This window comes from Eulemur rufifrons, chromosome 15, assembly GCF_041146395.1.
Source record: "Eulemur rufifrons isolate Redbay chromosome 15, OSU_ERuf_1, whole genome shotgun sequence".
Classification (NCBI taxonomy): Eukaryota; Metazoa; Chordata; class Mammalia; order Primates; family Lemuridae; genus Eulemur; species Eulemur rufifrons.
Window position 1 is genome coordinate 84,665,825 of NC_090997.1, and position 19,927 is coordinate 84,685,751.

The 19,927-nt window shown below is 34.7% G+C and overlaps 1 protein-coding gene across 1 annotated transcript in view; it reads right to left on the reverse strand.

Moving 5' to 3' along the window:
- MAP3K5 (mitogen-activated protein kinase kinase kinase 5) overlaps positions 1-19,927 on the reverse strand; it is a 196,164-nt gene that overhangs the window by 74,593 nt on the left and 101,644 nt on the right. Inside the window, exons 8-11 of the mRNA XM_069487666.1 lie at positions 18,599-18,711; positions 11,502-11,661; positions 9,724-9,877; positions 4,964-5,071 (exon numbers count right to left, since the gene is read on the reverse strand). Of these exons, the coding sequence (XP_069343767.1) occupies positions 4,964-5,071; positions 9,724-9,877; positions 11,502-11,661; positions 18,599-18,711 (535 nt within the window). The remainder of the gene's footprint in view (positions 1-4,963; positions 5,072-9,723; positions 9,878-11,501; positions 11,662-18,598; positions 18,712-19,927) is intronic.

Genomic DNA, 19,927 nt, shown 5'->3' on the forward strand with positions numbered 1-19,927 from the left:
TCTTTAAGTACTAACTTACTTTAAGCAACAACCATTGATTGAACAATGGGGGGAGAACTGTTAAAAGACTGGGATTTCAATTCATTTTGCCCCTGAATGTAGAGTAGCCCTCTAAAAGTCCCCGGGAATTGGGAATTGCTATATGAGGTGATTAACGTTTTAAAAATTGCAGCATAATGTATATACTAGCTCATAGAATTGTTCATTCCACATTTTAGAGTGAAAATACTGACAGAAGGGGTGAGTAAAGAAATAAACAGGATAAATGAAAAGCAACATTCTCCATTCTACTTTTAGGAAAAAAATTTTAAACATTCTATGACAGTCCATTTCCTGTTTAACATAAGACCTGTTAACCTGGTTGCTTATCTGTTTCTTAATTATAGTTTTTCAGTTGTTTTAAACTAACATGGTTTTAATAAAGTTTCTTATTTTTATTGCTGTTCTCCTTCCAATTTGACCACTTCTATTTTAAAAAATAGAGAAAATGGCAGTGGTATAGAATATACTGTGGATGGAACAAGGGTTTGCAAAGACATCAACATAAATCCAGAATGGAAACTGATACAAGAAAGCTTCAACTTTTGAACAAGGAGAATTTTTAGGACAAAAGGTTATAGGGAATGGGGACAATGCAAATGTAATTCTTGATTAAAAGATGGTGAAAATGGAAACAGGACAATTCACAGGCTAAATCTGTAACCCTTCTTAATGCCCTTGTGTATATCCTAATATATTTGTTTATTAGAATACAAAAATTTTCTCTACAATTGTCACAAGACATAAGAGAATCAACACAAGGCTTTCTTTACTGAATAAAGAACCTCCAGGAAGGAGAAAACAGTAACAAAAAGCTGGAAATAGTACTCATTTTCCAAAAACTCTCTGGCTCACTTTCTGTTCTTTTTCTGTTTTCCAAATTCTCCTGGCTCTCCACTTATTCTCTGGGCCTTGCTAATCACTAATTCCTTTAGCGCCATTCTGTTTCCAAGTATCCTTGGATAACCTTGCTCTTTCCAATCAAGCCTTTGAAAATCTGCTCTCCTAGTCTTGCTCTGCTGTCTGTAATGTTCACGTCTCCCAACTTCTGTAAGTTTTTCTAGTTTCAAGTGGTTGATTACTATACTTCAGCTTGTGAAAACATACATGATTATACCTTAAAACAATGTAAATAATCCACTGTCGTTTAAAGCAATATTAACCATATGTATACAGAGAGTTATATGGATTATTCTCAACATTGTTGATGGACAGTTCTACTTGGAGTCATGCCATCAGTTCCAACTAAACAAATCCAAAATGAAACTCCTCACAACTCCTCTACAACTCAGCTTTTCCTTCTAATTATTCTACCACTGTTACCAATGCAATCAAAATTTGAGTCACCTAATACTTATTTCTTCTTCTGAGTTCCTCTTCCTAATTAGTGATTAAGTCACACATTTTTCTTTCCAAATAATCTGTCCCTTTGTAGTCACAATCACCTTATCCCATTCTAAGGTCTCTACCTGTCTCACATTTAGCTAGTTCCTCCAACAATCTTCTCTGTGATCCTCCAAAGTCCAAGGCTTCAGAACTCTAATGTCAAGGCCAGGCAAATCTTATAGCTATAATAGCAACCATTTTGGGACACTTGTTCCCTCTCATTTAGTACTGTGCTAAATGATTTCCATTAATTACCTCACGTAATCTTCATAACAATTCTATGAGGTGCTGTGATTCTCATTTTATATATATGGAAACTAAAGCATGAGGAGTTTAAGTGGATCGCCCAAGTCAGAAAACACCAAGAGATAACATTAGCCTTCAGACCTGTGCAGTTTGACATTGACCCTGGTTCCTAACTAGTACTCTGTTCTGCCTTCATGCCAGCTCTCAGATTTTAGGAAACTTCAGTGATGCCCTGTTTCCTATCAAGACGTGTCTAAATTCTTCTTCCTAGCTCATGTAGCACTCTGTAGTTTTATGTTTCCTGCCTACCCAACTGTATCTCCCACCACCCTCAACACGTTCCCCCTCGTGAGTCAAGTCGGGCTCCTCACGGCCCCTGAACTTCTCATGTTCACTTTCACTTTGGTCCGTGGTTGGAATTCTGCTTTATTCTTCCAGCCTGGTTTTTCTTTCCTTGCCCCTTTATCTCTTCTAGTCCTACCCACAGCCAAAGTCCAGGGTCCGCTTCCTTTAGGAAGCCTTCACTGAGGACTCCACGCCACCCTGGTCTTCCTCCTCACTGAACGTCACAGACCAAGAGCCCAGAGAATCCTCCCCTGAAACCAGCACAATTTCAAAGTCCACAGAACTGAAAAAATGCTTGTATATTGATTTGCTCTACTGTTATTAATATCTCAGCATTGCTTTCCTCAGGCGTAGCATGACACTTCAGGAGAGGTCTATTTAACTTCCATGTTAGAAATATTGTTGCTAGGGTTGCTGGACCAGTGACTTCTTTCAAAGGCTTTCCTCTGTCACTTCACCACGAAAGTGAGTATAATGGACAACTACATCTTAGCTGAAAGGCTGTCATAAAAGTCCATTATCAAGGAAGTTTCTGTTATGAATAAGTTATTAATAGTATCATAAGTGACTTTTCAAGTGCTTATCTCTATAAGTGGCACTCCTAATAATGAAAAAGAATTTCTGACTCTGCTCATAGTGGCAAATATCGGCATGTGTAACTTGTCGCTTGTTGGGTGAGGACATAGGTACCTCAACCTATTAGTAGAGTGCCCCTAAAATTCTGGTATAGCCCGTCCAAGATCGTCTCCTAAGTGTTAAGCCAGGACACTGTTTCACAAACTGGGATCTGCGAAAGACCACAGTTCGGAGAAATGCTACTAGGTATTCCTCAGTGCTACCAGACAGATGTGATGTTGAGAATGGATGGTTTTCTCCAGGCTTATTATGAAATTTCATGTTACCAACATTTAGTATGCCTGCTAAAACACCTTTACCAGACTTAACATGCCCAACTTTATCCAAACATACAGCAACTTAAAATATAAATAAAAATGCATTCTGGGTGCTGCTCAGTATCTATCTACTTATTTTGAACACAAGACACTGCCTTTTCTAGAAAGTACGGCACCAGGACAGGTGACTCCTTGCCACTTTGATAGAGGTCACAGGGCCTGGCCATGATTGACATCTGGGAAGGATCTGTTCCAACACACTTGGGTACATCAGAGCTCGGGACAGTCCTCTTGTTAGATTATAGACTAAACATGCTGTGCTGATTTCCTGTCGAATTTTCTAAGGTGGTGGTTCACATGTATGAGTTCAGAGACTCTGCTCAGTAGGTCTGACACGCAGACTAGGAATCTGCATTTTCAACCAATTCCTTGGGTGATTCTAATGCCGCTGTTCCAGGGTACCACACTTTGAAAAACACTATCCCCAGAAGCCAGCTTAGACATAAAGTCAAGGATCTAATGATTCTTCTTCAGCTACTATAATTGAGTAATGCAACATGCCTACATTTTCTATTAAAGTTGTTCCCAACCATGGCTACACATTGGAATCACCGATACATCTTCACAAAAATGCATATGCCCAAGCTTCACTCTAAGTATAAAAGATTCCAACTCCATAGGTTTCTTGGTGTCCAGGGTACTGCAGATAATTCTGATGCACAGCCAGGTTTGTGCCTGAACAGAACACCAACAACCTCCCAAATGATTACTCCCATTTCATTTAAAGAGCCAAGCAGGATTAAATTCTGGGGCTTCAAAGTTAGAGTTTAGTCCGTGTAATACATATACTGCACGGATTTTATTATTATTGTCATTACTGTTAAAATATATTGAGCATTTATTATATACCAAGTCATTTCATTTAACCTTCGCAACAGCCTTTGGAAGTGAATATTATTATCTCATTCTACAGATGAGGACACCACAGCTTGGAGAAGCCAAGTTGCCCAGGGGCAATGACAGGATTTAAACCCAGGTCTATTGACTCAAAGCCCACATTTTTAAAAATTTCAAACTCCCAAACGTACTTCCTGATTCCATGTCCTGCTTTATTTTCCCCTTATCACCACTGAATATACCGATACATTTTATTTATTGGTTTATTGCCTCCCTGAGTATAAACACCACCAGGGCAGGAATGTCACTTATTTTGTACACAGCTGTTTCCCTAGGGTCTAACATAGTACCTGGCAGTGCCTGGCACAGAATGAGTGGTCAATAAACATTTGTTAGATGAGTAAGTGAATGAATGATGTTTAAAGAGAATTATAAGGGTATTTTGGAAAACAATTAGGAGGAAAAATAAACTATTTTTTCACAAGACCTCTCATTTCTGTGGTTTATCCTATGGACTGAAAAGTTGCTATTTTTTTAAAATAGTAGGATAGTTCATACACGCATTAAAACTGATGACTACAGAAGAGGAAAGCCACATGACTGCCATAAGCAGAAACGAGAGTGTTCAAGATGCTTCTGAAAACAGGTGGTAGCACAGGCCACCTCATTTTACGCACAGCACATCGAGTCAGTGGCTAATCTGAGATTTAGCAGCTACTTAAATAACCAAACAGCCAGATGTAATGAAAACTATAATGGTACCAGTGTAAGACTAAAAGTGGCATTATTTTGACAGGCTTTCTAAAATTAAGATATATATCTTTTACATCATATATTTTAAGTATTAGTTCTTTGGTGCATCATTTAACTTATAGCATGAACTTACTGAACAGAAATATTCCAATTTTGAGTACACTATGGATGGTTATGCCATCTATACTAAAAATCCAAATAGTTCAATTATTTCTTACTGAGTAAAATTCATAATTCAAATTTAACAAATTTTATAATACAGAACATATGTATGCCAAGATAAATATATTCTCAAGCTACTTCTTCTTAACTAATGCAGACATCTTCTGGATTAGTTAACTACTAGAAGGGTATAAAGTTCTTCCTTCCTAGTGCTCTTAGGTGTTCATAATTGCACAATTTACCTTGTCATCAGGAAGCACATGCCAAATAGATATCGTCTTTTCCTCAACTTCATTGTTGATAGACAAGTAAGAAGGTTGATAGATTTTGGTTGGTTCTAATATTAATACCTTGAAAAGATAAGGCAAAGAAACTAATATTAGTGACCTAAGGTTCAAACCATTTAGAGCTGTTATAATACCCAGTACCTACGTGGGAGATTATCAGATAAAGCTCTGAATCTGTTGCTGGAACAAATCCTTTTAATTTCTGATTATTATCATTCCTATGAGTCCTTTGAGCATTTTATGGTATTATACACATAATTCACAAGGTTCAATAATACATCAGCTTTTATTGTTAACAAACCGGGAAATAAATTTTTAAAGTGCATATATTAGTTTGGCTACCCTCAGGGAATCTACTACTGATACTTTAAAAAATCTTATATTTTATCATGTACTGCATAAGCTATTTCTGTAACTATGAATGTGTCAAAGAAAAGCAGAAACGTGGTAAAACAAGTTAATCTTGTACACAGAAAAGATTCCATACATAGAATGTCACATACTTATTTTAGGTTCTTAGCCGTCACATTTTATCATAAGGATGTAGTAGTATGGTTTTCATACCCACGTAAATGGATTTAGAAATGATCTGGATTATTGAAAGAGTTTTATACATAAATCAAAGAAATGGACTTAGCTGTGTAACATAATAAAAATGTCTTTGCACTGCCTTCAAGAGAAAATTGGCAACTTTAATAATGATATATTTTGTCCTGTGAGAAAAAGAGAAATGAAATTTGCTCCTGTTCTGAAGATGTATGAGGGGTATATGATAAGTGAGCTGAGAATCTACATCAACGGACTGTATTATGTATTAATATTACTGATATCTCACATTAGGAGCAAATAATTAAAATAGCACACATGCTCTGATTTGAAAGGTGCTATAATTGGTATAGATGCTTAAAGGCACCTACCCAGCCCAAATATCCTGTGCGGACTTCAGTGGGAATGTTTAGAAAAGAAAAGAAAAGGAAAGGAAAGGAAAGGAAAGGAAAGAAAAGAAAAGAAAAGAAAAAAAAGAAAAGAAAAGCTAATACCTAACTATCAGAGACACTGGAATAGTTATTTCTACTCCACTGCTTAAAACTCAAGGAAATTACCTTTAGAACTAATCTTTATTTAGTTTTAGAGACAAGTCTTATTCTGTCACCCAGGTTGGAGTGCAGTGGTGTAATCATAACTCACTGTGACCCCAAATTCCTGGGCTCAAGTGATCCTCTTGCCTCAGCCTCCCAAGTAGCTAGGACTATGGGTATGTGCCTCCAAGTTCAGCTCATTTTTGTGTGTGTGTGTGGTAGAGATGGGGGTCTCACTATGTTGCACAAGCTGGTCTCAAACTCCTGGCCTCAAGTGATCCTCCTGTCTCAGCCTCCTAAAGTGCTGGAATTACAGGTGTGAGCCACTGCACCCAGTCTCAAATATTTCTAATAGATAAAATCTGAACAATGTGTTCCTAATCTGGCACAAGGAATTAAAATAAGGTGGTAATAATAATTATCATTGTCTAATGTTTGCTGAGCCCTCTGCTCTACCCTTGAAATGACAAAATGTGAGGAATTTGCAGCACACATTACAGAGGTCACAGAAAGGCTGCTAAAAAACAAGGAAAGGAGGCAATTTGATAAAGTCATAAAGCTAGATACAACTCACTTAAGAGTATACATATTCTTGCTTTTAGCTTCTAGTCTTTTACATTGGTTAACATTACAACTAACTGCTAACTTCATGTGTCTGAAGCAAAAAGGAAGACAGCAAAGCCTATGATGAGTAGACATTCACTAGAGTTACATATCTAAGTTTTTTCAGAGTCTTTAAAAGCACCACACTCTTCTTTCTCTCCCCTGACATTAGGTGATGAGTTGATGGTCTCCAAATTTTTCATTGTAAGAAAGAAAGAAAATATACCAAGAAGAGAAGGAAGGAAAAGGAAAATAAATCGAGCTGAACACAAATAATAATAAATAATAGTACCATTCAACTAATTTCCCAAATAAACTTTCAACTTTCTTTTGTCCAGAGTCACAGTTATTTCTTGGAGGAATGAGAATGAATATGGTAGTGAGATAAATGGAAACAATCAAACTAAAAATTTTATAATATAGGCCATCCTGGATTTTATTTAATATTTAATCCACTTCAAAAGAAGGATATTATCATCATCCTAATCAAGACCTGCTGCAGCCTTTGTAAGTGTATGCCATATGCCACGGAAGATGCTATGCCAAGGACATGACAAGTTGCAGTGACAGAGAGAACACCACAGGTACTAGAAGGCTACCTTTTTTCATGTGGTGGAGCATGCATGGTAAATTTCAGAAGTGGTCACAATTTATTACCCAAATATTGGTCTTGTTTTTCTGCTATACTATGATCTATGTTAAGATTTTTAAAAATTCTCCATATTGCTTTATTTTTTAAGTAACATCTTTGCAGTTTCTGCAGTGCTGTATCACACATGTTAATGCAAGAAAACATTCAAGTGGTTAATCCTAATGCAATTTCCATTGAATTTAGAGGTGCTTGGGAGATTTACATTTTCTGGAATTCACCAAAGATGAAGTAACTATAAGAAGGCTCAACTTAAGAAAAGCTAGAAAACTGCAATTCTGCACTCTGTTTAATAACAAACCCTGGGAAAGAAATTTTGAGTACCCAAGTTATGAATTCTGATGTAGGAGCAGTATTTAGAGATGAGTAGGAAAACACTGCATGCTAGTCTTTTCACAAAAAGTCCCCAAATAAGCCAAAAAGTTCCAAGAAGGAAATAGATTGCTGAAAAACAATCAAACAATATGCTATAAATATGTTTGCAACATAATACAACAAACAACTATCTGCCAACCAGCCTCAGATAGCAAAGTGTTAATATACTGCCATATTTGCTTCAAAACTTTTTTTACAAAATGAAATGTTGCAAATGAGGTCAAAGTCTCCATGATCCTTTATACAATCCTGTTGTCCTTCCTAGATGATTTCCCAGAATATTTAGCAATGCCTATGCCACCAGGAATCTCTAAAATTGCCCTTGTCTCCACAACTTTGCCAACTGTTGTAAAACTTTTTAATTCTTTGACTCCAACAGGCAAAAAAATGTGTCTCCTTTTAATTTGCATTTTCTTGACTACTCAGTGAGGTTAATTATCTTGTCATATGATTTGCTCATTTTTCTTTTTCTTCTCTTTTTGTTTATCAATTTGTAGGAGTTTTTTTCATATTAGGCAAATTGACCATTTAGCAAAATTTGTATTAAATATTTTCTCCCAGTCTAGCAGTTTCCTATTTGGCATGTTTATGGTGTCTTTTATTCAACAAAAATTACCATTTTTTAATGAAATCAAATTGGTTAATATTTTCCTTCAGGGCTTATAGGTCCCTTGCTTAAGAATGCTGCTCTCACCTGGAGTTAATACCTATATTCTCCTAAATTCTCACTTAATATTTTCTGATTTTACTTTTTTACATTCACTTATTTATGCCATCACAGACTAATTCATATTAAACTAATTTAAATTAGTTCAAAGTGGCTAACAGGAATGGCTTCCTTTCATAGCCAGTTTTCCAGTCAACAAGTCAACAGTCAATTAAATACTTGACTTCTGTGCTCTCTTCTTTCACCACTGTATCTACTGCTACTCAGAGCACCAGCTAGAGGCAAGCTGCCAGCTCGGCCCCTAGGCCACACATCATCTAGGCTAGAGAGTAAAATGAAACGTTTGCATTTGAGAGGTTTTCAATGAAAGATACTGCTGAGCTGAGTGCTTCATCTGGAAAGAAGAGTAAAGCATGTTAATGGAAGCATGGATTTATTAAACGAAGCCAATGACCCTATCAACAAGAACTAGAAAACTAGATTTTACAAAAAGAATTGAGAATTGTCATCACCTCTGAGTATGGAAGATAGAGATGAGAGAGCTCAGAGAATGATTTACAGCATCACTCTGATGCGGGAAGAAATTTGTACACACAGTGCGTTGCCAGTTCTTGAACTAGATGCCAAAGCCATACTGCTTTGCACGGTATTCTGAGAGAACTACCAGGAGGGGGAAGGCACCAGCTGAGAAGATGAGCAATATATTTTAAAAAGTGTGTGCGTGTTTGTGTGTGTGTTATACATTTAAATATATATATGTGTGTGTATATGTGTGTGTTTGTATATATATAGCTAAAATCTGCTAGAGAGCAGCCAAAACGAGTTGCAGACCAGAAACCACTAGTCATCATTTCCTATGGTCTAAAGCATTATAAATAGTGATTGGGGATATTACATATAACTCTGACTCATGTCAGTAATGGTTGGTAGAGACGGAATAACAACACAGGTGAGTCCAGTACTAAGATGATGTCAACAAAACCATAGTATTAATTAAAAGTATCCATCTGTCTGGTCTGAAGAGATGTCTAGACTACTGGGCTAAACCAAGAGACAATCTTTTCCTTGCTTGAGGAGTACACTTTACCACTTATCGAAAGGAATAAACCAAATCCATGGCAAAAACATAAAAATGTATCTCATTTCTCTGACTTTGAGAGGTTATTTTAAAATTTAAGCTAAGGCAAATCAATTTGAAGGAAATAAATATATTAACCAGATGACTGCAGTCTTAGGGCATGAAAATTAGCACACAAGTACTGTTACAATCACAGTGCAAGATGTTCTTTAAATAAAAGAAACAATACAGAAATGTACTTAGATGTGGATAAAGAGTACTCACTGGAAACCTAACTACAGTAACATCTGTCTTTGTGGCCTCCACCAGGAAATCCATCCAAAAGTCCACAAGTTCTTGCTTGGCAACCGGCTGTTCTGTAGTCAGTTTCACGAAATGCTTATATATCAAAATTGTCTCTACAATAGACTTGAGGTACCTGAGAATTAAAAGACATAAAACATATAACAGACAAATTTAGAACCACCTATTCCCATCTATCCCAGTTTTATTCTTTTAACCTAATTTGTATATGGCATTAATAATTATGCATCCAGATTCACAAAAATTGTTCATTAAATGTTATATATCATGTACTTTCATATGTTATCTCATTTATATCTCACAAAAACTCAGTAACACGGGCTGTTTTATCACCATGTTAGAGATGAGGAAACTGAGGCTTAGCAGGCTTTAGTAACTTGGGCTGGGGCCACACAATTACTTAAAACATCAATTTTAAAATGCCTATGTTCTACTCAAAGAAACGGTTTATGCATTTGTTTGTAAATACGCTTCTTTGAGGAAGCTTTCCTAACTAGACCCTTGATAAAGAGATCTTTATTTTGCTCTGAAGCAACTCAGCTTATACATTATACAGACATTCTCAAACCTAATAAGACAGATGGTGCCTCAAAGGGAAAAGTTAGGGAAAAGGAGGAACAAGATAATTATACAAGATAATGGCTGTGCAGGCACTTTGTAGACTATAAATATGGACGATAACATTCCATAAAAATTAAGTTAGTGGAAACTGAAAGCACAGTTTTGCAGCTGTTAGTAATACTGCAGAAAATAGTGCCTGTTTCCTTGTTAACAGAACCACGAAACTTAAAACTCTGCCATCGGAAGAGTCATCATAAAGAAAGAGCAAATTTGGCTGAGTAGAATGCACGCACTTACTGGCTCATTTATTTCATATAATTTGCCGAATGCCTACTGTGGACATGGTACGGTCAGTACAGCCTCTGCTCTCAAGTTGTGCATGGTGCCATGGAGACAAATGTAAAAAAGTGTTATAACACCATGAACAAATATCAGTGGAGATATAATTAGAGATATGACTAAAAAAGCCACATCATCAGTATCGGTAGAGGCATAACTAAAGAAGGACAGAAACAGTCAAGAAGGGACTTGGTTGTGAGGAAGAGTCCTAGGTCAGGGTCTGCTTTACAAGCAGATGTGCTGGATGAGTGTTCCCCAGGGCGAGAGCGCTGCAAGAGGCACACTCAGCAGACGCTCCGACACTCACAGGTGACACAGCAGTGTGGCACGCTCGGCATGAGGAGAGAGCAGTGTAAACTAGGGGTGTGACAAGAGCAAGGCTGGAATGGCTAAGGGCAAATCTTGTTTGCCAAGCTAAGGGGTAAAGATGGACTTTATCCCTTCGGCTGTGAGGAACAATTAAACTATATTGATTTAAGGATTTCGTTGGAGGGGAAGGGTCAGACATCCATTTTAGAAAGATCACTGTGATCACATCTGCAGGTGCAAAATGCATGGCCCCAGCATGAGTCCTGTGGGTAGCACTGGCCAACGCGGGCTGGTCAACGTGTAGGGAAGGGGCTATGTCAGTGACTGGCTGACATGACCTCTGTCCAAAGTCATCAGAACCTACCTTCAACACATTTTCTTTATGAATAGCACATTTTCCTCCAGATTCTGCATTTTATTGTATAAGTAAATAAAATAATCTAATTGTCAGTTCAATAAATATAATATGGGAACCACATGGAACTGTTTATTAATAATAATTGTATCAACACATAACAGCTGACTATTACCATGCTGGTGTCTTCAGTTTAAAAAGCTTTTCAGAGGCTTCAATGACTCTCATGTGGTCATTGGCCAGGACACTGGCCCCGAGAAAGAATCCAACTTCCCAGTAGCTCTGCAGTTTCTCCAAGTTCCCCTTTTTACCGAGAAGGCTACTCAGCTTCACCCCTAGAACAGAAAGGAGAATGTTACAAACACACTGCAAGATGGGCAGAGCCAACTTTTCATTAGAAAGCAAAATCAAGCTTTCATTCCTCCTTTCAGATTAAACTAGCTTTAAGTTTTTGATTATTAAAGTGGTTTAAGCTCAATGTAAAAAAAAAAAAAGCAAGTCAGACTAATCAGAAAGGTACATAGAAGAAAGTGAAAATGACCCTTTAATTTGAAAACCCAAAGATAACTGCCATGGTCACTTTGATGTACATCTGCCTAGAATTTTTATATATATCTGTATATACATAAATTAAGAGGTAATAATAGTAAACATGTGTAACCTTCTTTTTCTTATTATAACATGGATTCTTAAGTAACTTAAAGAGAAATGTCTTGTTTTATATGGTGAAATTCTATCAGTTGAAGTATAAATGTATATAGTATATATTTTACAAGAGTAAAATGCTACAGTAATTAACAATAATTTTATATACAAAAACAGTTATTATCCACTTATAAAGTTAAAGACAAAACAGACTAACAGACTGACAGATAACACTATCTTGTTGCTGTCACTTTTTTTATTTTAGGGATACTGTCGCTTTCTAACAACTCTTGAAATCAGGTAATATAAATTTGTTCTTTTTCAACATTGTTTTGGTACTTCTAGGTTCTTTATATTTCATTATAAATTTTCATCTCTACTGTGTCTTGTATTATTTTTGCATTTCATAAATATTTGTTTTCTTAAAAAGAAATACCCTTGTAGAATTGTTTAGTGCCACTAACATCCATAACATTAAACTGACAGGAAAATTATTTGAGATTTGGGAATAAGGCAAAAAGGTAGGACGTGTCATTTTAATATCATATGGGGGCATAAAGCCACTCAAGGACTGTCTAGGGAAAGTGTAACTAATTCATCTTACTACTTACCATTTATTATATTAATATTAAAGGTAAAAAACTTTACTTGTTAACTTGCAGTTTTCCGTCCAGTAAAGATGCAAACAATTTCTGTTTAGTGGAACAAATAATCCGGGATTTATGGCCTGTGGGACATAGCCCAGCTTTTTTAAAAAATCAAACTCAGAAATCTTACACTAACATTTCTTTGTTAAATTGTCTATGAATACCTTCTTAAATGCTCTTTGAACTAAACATAGCCTCTTACTGGTTTTCACATTAATTGAGTTACATAAAATCTTTTCATGTGTCCATTTTATATTTCCTGAGTCATGATTTTACCTTTTTGAAAATTATACTTAAAATAAAAAACCCTTTGAAATTTTTCATGTTATTTTTTATTATATAATTCCACTTAAACTGTAAGTATTTTAGAAAAAAGGCTATTTGGGACTACTTCATATTTTGTGAGGATAAATTAAAAAGAGAACAGTTTTGCCACTTCAAAATTTTTTAAGATGAAAAAAATTACACAGATGTATACAACAATATCTATGAGCTTCTATCTGAACACAATAAAAAAGTGTAACAAATACAAAGGAAAAAAGAAAGTGCATGGGGAAAATGAGATACTAATAGCATGTGCCTCTACCAACCGCAGTTGAAAATGAGCATCTCTTTATTGTGTGATATTGCAAAACAATGAACCCAAGAAAGATCTAGTAGCAAACCATAATAATGTCAACCTTTCAAAGAGGGACTGTGCAAATGTTTAATACTAAAAGTACAAAAATAGTTTAAAAATAAAATTTCAGATGTATTCTTGCACCCCAGAAATTCATTCTATGATGTTGATATTTGTCTTTGGGCTTGGCATACATTTGTCATATGATCATGACACCCAGCCAGCATTTGGACAAAATGTATATTTTGCATTGCAATTAGTATTTTAGCATATGGATGTGCCATGATTTATTTACCCAAATGCAGATGGTGGCCATTTTTATTACTATAAACATTCTTGTACACGTAGCTTTGTGTACTTGTTCAATTATTTCCTTATACTAAAGTCCTAAATGTGGATTTGTTGAGGACAGAATATATGCCCTTTTTAAGCATTGATACATTCTGCCAAATTGCCCTTAGGAAATACTATGCCAATTTACACTATTACTAGAGGCATCTGACAATAACCTCTTACCCACACCCTTCCCAATGATGGGGAATATCATGTCCCCATTCATCTTTACCAGTATGACAGGGAAAAAAAAGGAACATTGTCTTTTTTTAGCCATTGAGATTAATTATCTTTTCATATGTTTGTATTTCTTTTGTGAATGAGCTTTTATGCTCTTTGCACATTATGTGTGAAACTTGTTTCTACATGAAGAGATTAGTCTTTTAAGTACGGGGTTAAGAACATGGTTCTCATGTTTTATATTTAAGAGTTCTCTCTCTCTCACACACACACACACACACACACACACACACACAAACAGGAATAAACATCTTAGTGCATAAAATTTGTGCTGTATGTAGGATTATTTACATAGGATAGAGTTTCAGAAGTAGTGTTATACTTGGTTCCAGGCTACAATATTTTTAAGGCTCTTGATCCATAGGGCCAAATTGATGAGGCAAAATTGCTGATGTACGAGTATACCCTTTAACCAAATCCTTCCCAGCTCAATATTTTTCTCTATTTAAAAACATTTTGGCTAAATTTATAAGCAATAAACAGTATGTCGTTGCTGCTTTACCTATTAATATCATTTCACCATTTCTTTGATTCAATTGTTGGTGCAATTTAAATTTTCACAATGTTCTCACTAGAATTGCTTGACTTCTAAGTATTGAAAATTTTTTAATAGTTTAGTTTTTATCATAATTTTATCATCTTGCAACTGTTACTAGATTCAAGGATTTTTTTAGTGGAAAAAGATAGGAAATGGAGACTTTACTGAACACTCATTATATGCCTAGCACTGCACATATTGAAAATGTTAACCCATACAATAACAGAATGAGTTAAAGATTATCTCCCTTTTGCAGTAAGGAAAACAAAGCCCAGAAAGGTTTAGCAACTTGTCTAAAGTCATACAGCTCACAAGTGGTGGAAATTAGAGTCTTTTTAACTTTCCACTATGAATAATTTGAAACATACATGAAAATGGAAAAAAATACTAAAATGAACGACCAAATTTTCAACAATTGTTAACATTTTGCTATTGCTTCATCTTCCTGAATATTTTTGCTGAAACACTTCAAATTAAATTACAAACATTATGCAATTTCACTCAGAAATATTACAGCATATGCCTAAAACATTCTTCTGCATACCCTATTCCACTATTGCACCCAACAAAAAATAACCATTCCCTAATATTATCTAATATCCAGTACTGATTCAAATTCCTGAGCAGTTCCCCAAATGTCTCCTATAGATTTTATTTTCCAAACCAGAATCCAATCAATGATCATTAACTGCATTTGGTTTTTATGTCTCTAAATCTCTTTTAATCTAACCAATCCATCCATACTTTTTTCCCATGACACTGATCTTTTGAAAAGACTAGGAGTGCTATCTTATGGTGTTATCATATTCTGGGTCTGTCTGATGGCATTTCATGGTGTTGTTTAACTTATTTCTCTAGATTTTGTGATTCCTATTAAGTGGACATTTGATCTTAAGATTCGGGTTAAACGTTTTTGACTGAGAATATTTCACAAGAGATGCTGTGTATTTCATAGTCATCACATAAGGAGGGACAAACCCAACCATTCCACTGTCAGTGATGCAAGGTTGGATCACTGGCAGCCAGATCCCTCCACTGGACAGGTACTTTAGTTCCTCTGTGACTAACAAGGAACAATCTGTGAGTTAGCTTTGGTATCATGTAAATATGGTAAAATGTAAATTTAAAAAAAAAAAATAAGCATATCTACTTAATGGTTTTAGTTCTAATCAATGGTCCTTGCCAGAATCAATTATTTCAGCATCACTATCATTCTCAGCTTCATCATTTCTTCTACTGTATTAACTAGCATAGTTTTGAAGAATACATTCTCCTGAAGAATAATGTATTTACTGCGTAGCATACTTCAAGAAGAATTGTATTTCATCAATTGGATGAACTATGGCATCTCCTAAAAAGGAAGGAAAAGTACTTAATTCTTTCCCCATAATTTCCAATTTTCTGAAAAGTCGGTCACCTCGATAGGTGACAAAGGAGATGTTTTGTAGTTGGTGACAGATTTGGGTTTTGTTTTATTTACATTTTCTTAATTACTTTGAGGCACTCGTGGATTTTTATGTTCAGTAATATAAATTTTATATTCAATACTTTTTAATGTTCACTGAAAATGGTACATAGTGGTTTGTGTCAATTCCAGTGTTCTTTTACTGCATTATCAGTACTGTTGGGGACCCAAACCTGTAATTCTGACTCTCTCCCATAAAATGTCTCATAGTTGGAAAATTCCACAGAAGATGAGAGAATCATCTTGTATTTAGCTAAAGTCTGAATATTAATTTTAAGACCTGTGAAGCTGAAAATAGGAAGAAGATGCAGGACATGGTTCTGTGTTTTTAAATCCTAGCTCTAAACGGTCTAAGAACCAGTGATTCTTCAAAAACTGGAAAAGTAAAACACAGATCCATGAAGCAATCAGTCATAACTTCAAACAAACACACAGCTAGAATTAAGAACAGTCTTTGGGCAACAGACCTTGACAGTTAAGAATCATTTCTTACATTAAAGATCTTAAACTTAAGATAATATGCTTAGGAAACTTCAGATTTAGTGTTCATTTTATGACATCTTAATTTTTTACCCTTTACAAATAAATCCAAATTTCAAAACACATCTAAAGAAGGAATTTTATAAGAAAAAGTCTGCTTATTATAAGAACTTAGTAATTCACGCTAAGTTGTATAATATGTTTGCAGAGGGCCAACAGGAGGAATGAGAGAAGATAAAAATTACTGGAAAATTTGATTAGAGCATTTAAAGAAAGAATGCAACTGTAATCTTTAAATATGCCAAATATGTTAATTGTCTTGCTTCTATTATATACTATTGATTAATATCATTATTATATTAGACTATTAATTTATTTAGCCAACCTTTCTTCAAAAATTCATTTAATCCTATCTTGCCATACATAAATTAACTTTAAGTTAACCTATTTTGATTAGCATAATTTATGAATGAATAGAATCTAAGTTTGTGAGTTTTAACTATTTTTTCATTATTAAGGGACAATTTAGAATGTGTATCACAGTATTTTAGAAGCCGTTTTAAAACTTAGCTCTTACAGCAGCTAAAATTCATTACCAAGTCATATTTTAAGTGTGTGCTATGTTATACGATTTCTAAAATTTTAAAATCAACTTCATATGTTTTCAAATGCTTGTTCAACATATATTCTGAATGAGTTCTTACAAACAATTAAAGTACCTTTTCTTTATAAAGTTATATTAATCACAGTTCCTCAAACCTCAAGTTCTGACCATCTTAATCCATATTTAACTTAAAAATGAGATTTAGAATAAGTACATTTCCAAACCAGTGTCATTTCTCTACTGACATATGCAAATCAATGTCAATCCCTGCAGTGATTTAGTGGCTCAACAAAATTTCACTTTGAGTTAAAGAACAGATATATGAATACATCAAAAATCACATGTACCCTGAAAATATGTATATCTATTATATATCAATAAAAACAATGGAAAAAAGAACAATAAAAATTATTTTTAGACTACTCATATAGTTTTGGCTTGTTTAGAGTTTAAAATTAGTCACAGATGCAAAATTATATTATAATCATAATTTCTGAAGAGCGTAAGTTGCAATGTACTTTCTCTGATTTCATTTAACAACCAAAAAAATTATTTCCCACAATAGATCTTTGTGCCTTTAATACCACAGCCATCCAGCAATGATAAATATTTTATTATTCTTTTAGTCTGGGCTTTTAAAAAAAGTACTTAATATTCAGACTTTATCTTCAAAGATTTCCCAAAACATTACATATGGATATCTTATAAGCTCTTCCCAAATAATGTTTTTTAAAAGCCCATGATTCCTTTTCCTTTAAGAATAATTAAACAAAACATTCTCAAGTTAAAAATCTTAAAGAAAAAATTTCTTCTAAAATTCATAGCTTCACTAAGACCAATGTGGGGTTTTTTTCCTATGAAAAAGTCAAATACTTTTATGTCTGTACTAATAACTCCTACAAGAGTTGGAAAGGTTCTCTGAAAGGAGGTGGTTAGACAATCAACAGAGCAAAATCTGATTACCATAGACAGTATTCTAGTATCTATTATCTTTAAAAAAAAAAAAAGTGTTCAAAGCCAAAACCAAGAAAATCACTCAAAATTTGCTCATCGAGGTGCCCCAATTGCTTTAAATTCCAAAGAAAAATCAGCAGATGACACAATGTCTATAAATAAATGGGTCAAAAGTACATTCTATCAATGGCTATAGTTCAGAGATAGTCTGAGGAGACCAGAGACTACAAAGACCTCCATCTGCTTGACCTGTTGCTCTGGGGGTTTAAGGCTCTGCCTCCAACACCAGTGAAATCTTAAGGGCAGGTGTGCTTGAAAAACAGAAAAAGGAAATAGCAGAGGTTTTTTGTGTTTTTTTTTTTTTTTTTTTTTTTTAGCACCAGGAAAGCACAATCTAAAATTGGAAACATTCCTGATGTCCTACAAAACACTAACTTTATGCACTAGTTGGGGGCTGAATGCAGAGCCCATATCTTCAATAATAGTTTGAGCTGGAACAATAAATATTAACCAAGAGGCTTTTAGAAACAGGTAAAATAAATTAAAAACTGAATTACATCCTAATATCAGGATTCTGCACAATAGTATGAAACATCAAACAAGGAAATATAATAAGCTCTTTTGTTGTTGTTCAGGATGTCTGATGAGACAGAGAGCAAAAGGATCTATCTATTAATAATTCTTTTTCTTTGCACCAACTTGGGCCCAGTTACTTGATTTCCATGTAAAATATCAAGTCGTAATTACCAACTTTCCGGAGCTCAAAGGAAGATTCAAACTGGTGCCCAGCTGCCAGGAGGAGAACCGCATAATTAATTCCCGACTGTAGTGTTGGCTCAGATTCAAATGCCTTTTTGAACCTATAAAAAAAAATGTGCAAGTTAACCTTCTCAGTCATGAAACCCTGGGTGTGCAATACCTTCTGTTTGCATAACTCCAATGCCTGAGCAAGTAAAAATATTCCACTGGCCTTCACCCCAGAGTCTGGTGTGCTATTAGGATTTAATGCTTAAGTGACTGCATATCCTTGCAGCTTCGTTGCTTTCCCCCACCACTTAACTCATCCTCAACCGAGCAGCCCCAGCCTTTTAAAAAATCTTCTCTTCAACCATCTGCCAAAAATGTATGAATGTGAAAATGTAGTTACTAGGGCACTTATTACAAGATGAAAAAATTACCCTAAATTTCCAAAACTATTACAAAGTGTAATAAAGAATAACATTCCAAATGTTAGAAAGCTATGTAGCCATTTATACTGTAAAAGAATACTAAATGTCAGGTGGAAAACTAGTGTTTCCAAGTAAAATATAGTAATCTACCTGGAAGCCATCACTCCAAGTGTGTGTGTGTGTATAAGCAATAAAAATTAAAAAATGAAAACCCTCCACAATTTTAAAAAGTGTTTTTTAAAAACCCTTTAAAATATACAAAGCATTGAGGAGGATCAAATGGGTAGCATACCGAAAGGGTCAATTCCATAAGAGTGATATAGAAATAAAAAAAGAATGTCAATTACAGGGAGAATTTAAAAAAGCAGAGATTGTGCCTCTGCATACTAATATTGGCTCAAAGAGAATAAAAACACTTTTTTGAATATGCATGATACTGAATACCAACCTTTGAAAACACTTCAACATTTGAAAGGACTTCAGTGAATATTCACTGTTTCAAGGTAACACTTCCTAGTATACATTTAACAATTTCCTTACATGCATCACTACACAGGCAACAATATTCAATATTATTTCATATGGGATCATGGAGAAGAAAATTAAAATAAATGCTCTAGACTATGAGAACCTGTCTAAGACCAATACATGAAAAATGAAATCTTTATTTATCTAATGAATGACCATTTGATGATACCACAAAAAAGGTTATGTAGGAAAAAATACATTATAATTCCAAGATAGAGGCATTCCTATTTAAATTGTAACTGTAAATAAAAGATAGGAATAGTAAGTGTGGTGATAGGAATAATAGTGTATATACAGTATATTATAGGCACTATATATGTGTATTCTTGGCTTTTATATATACTTGAAAATGAAAAAAATAAAAATACATACTAAAAAA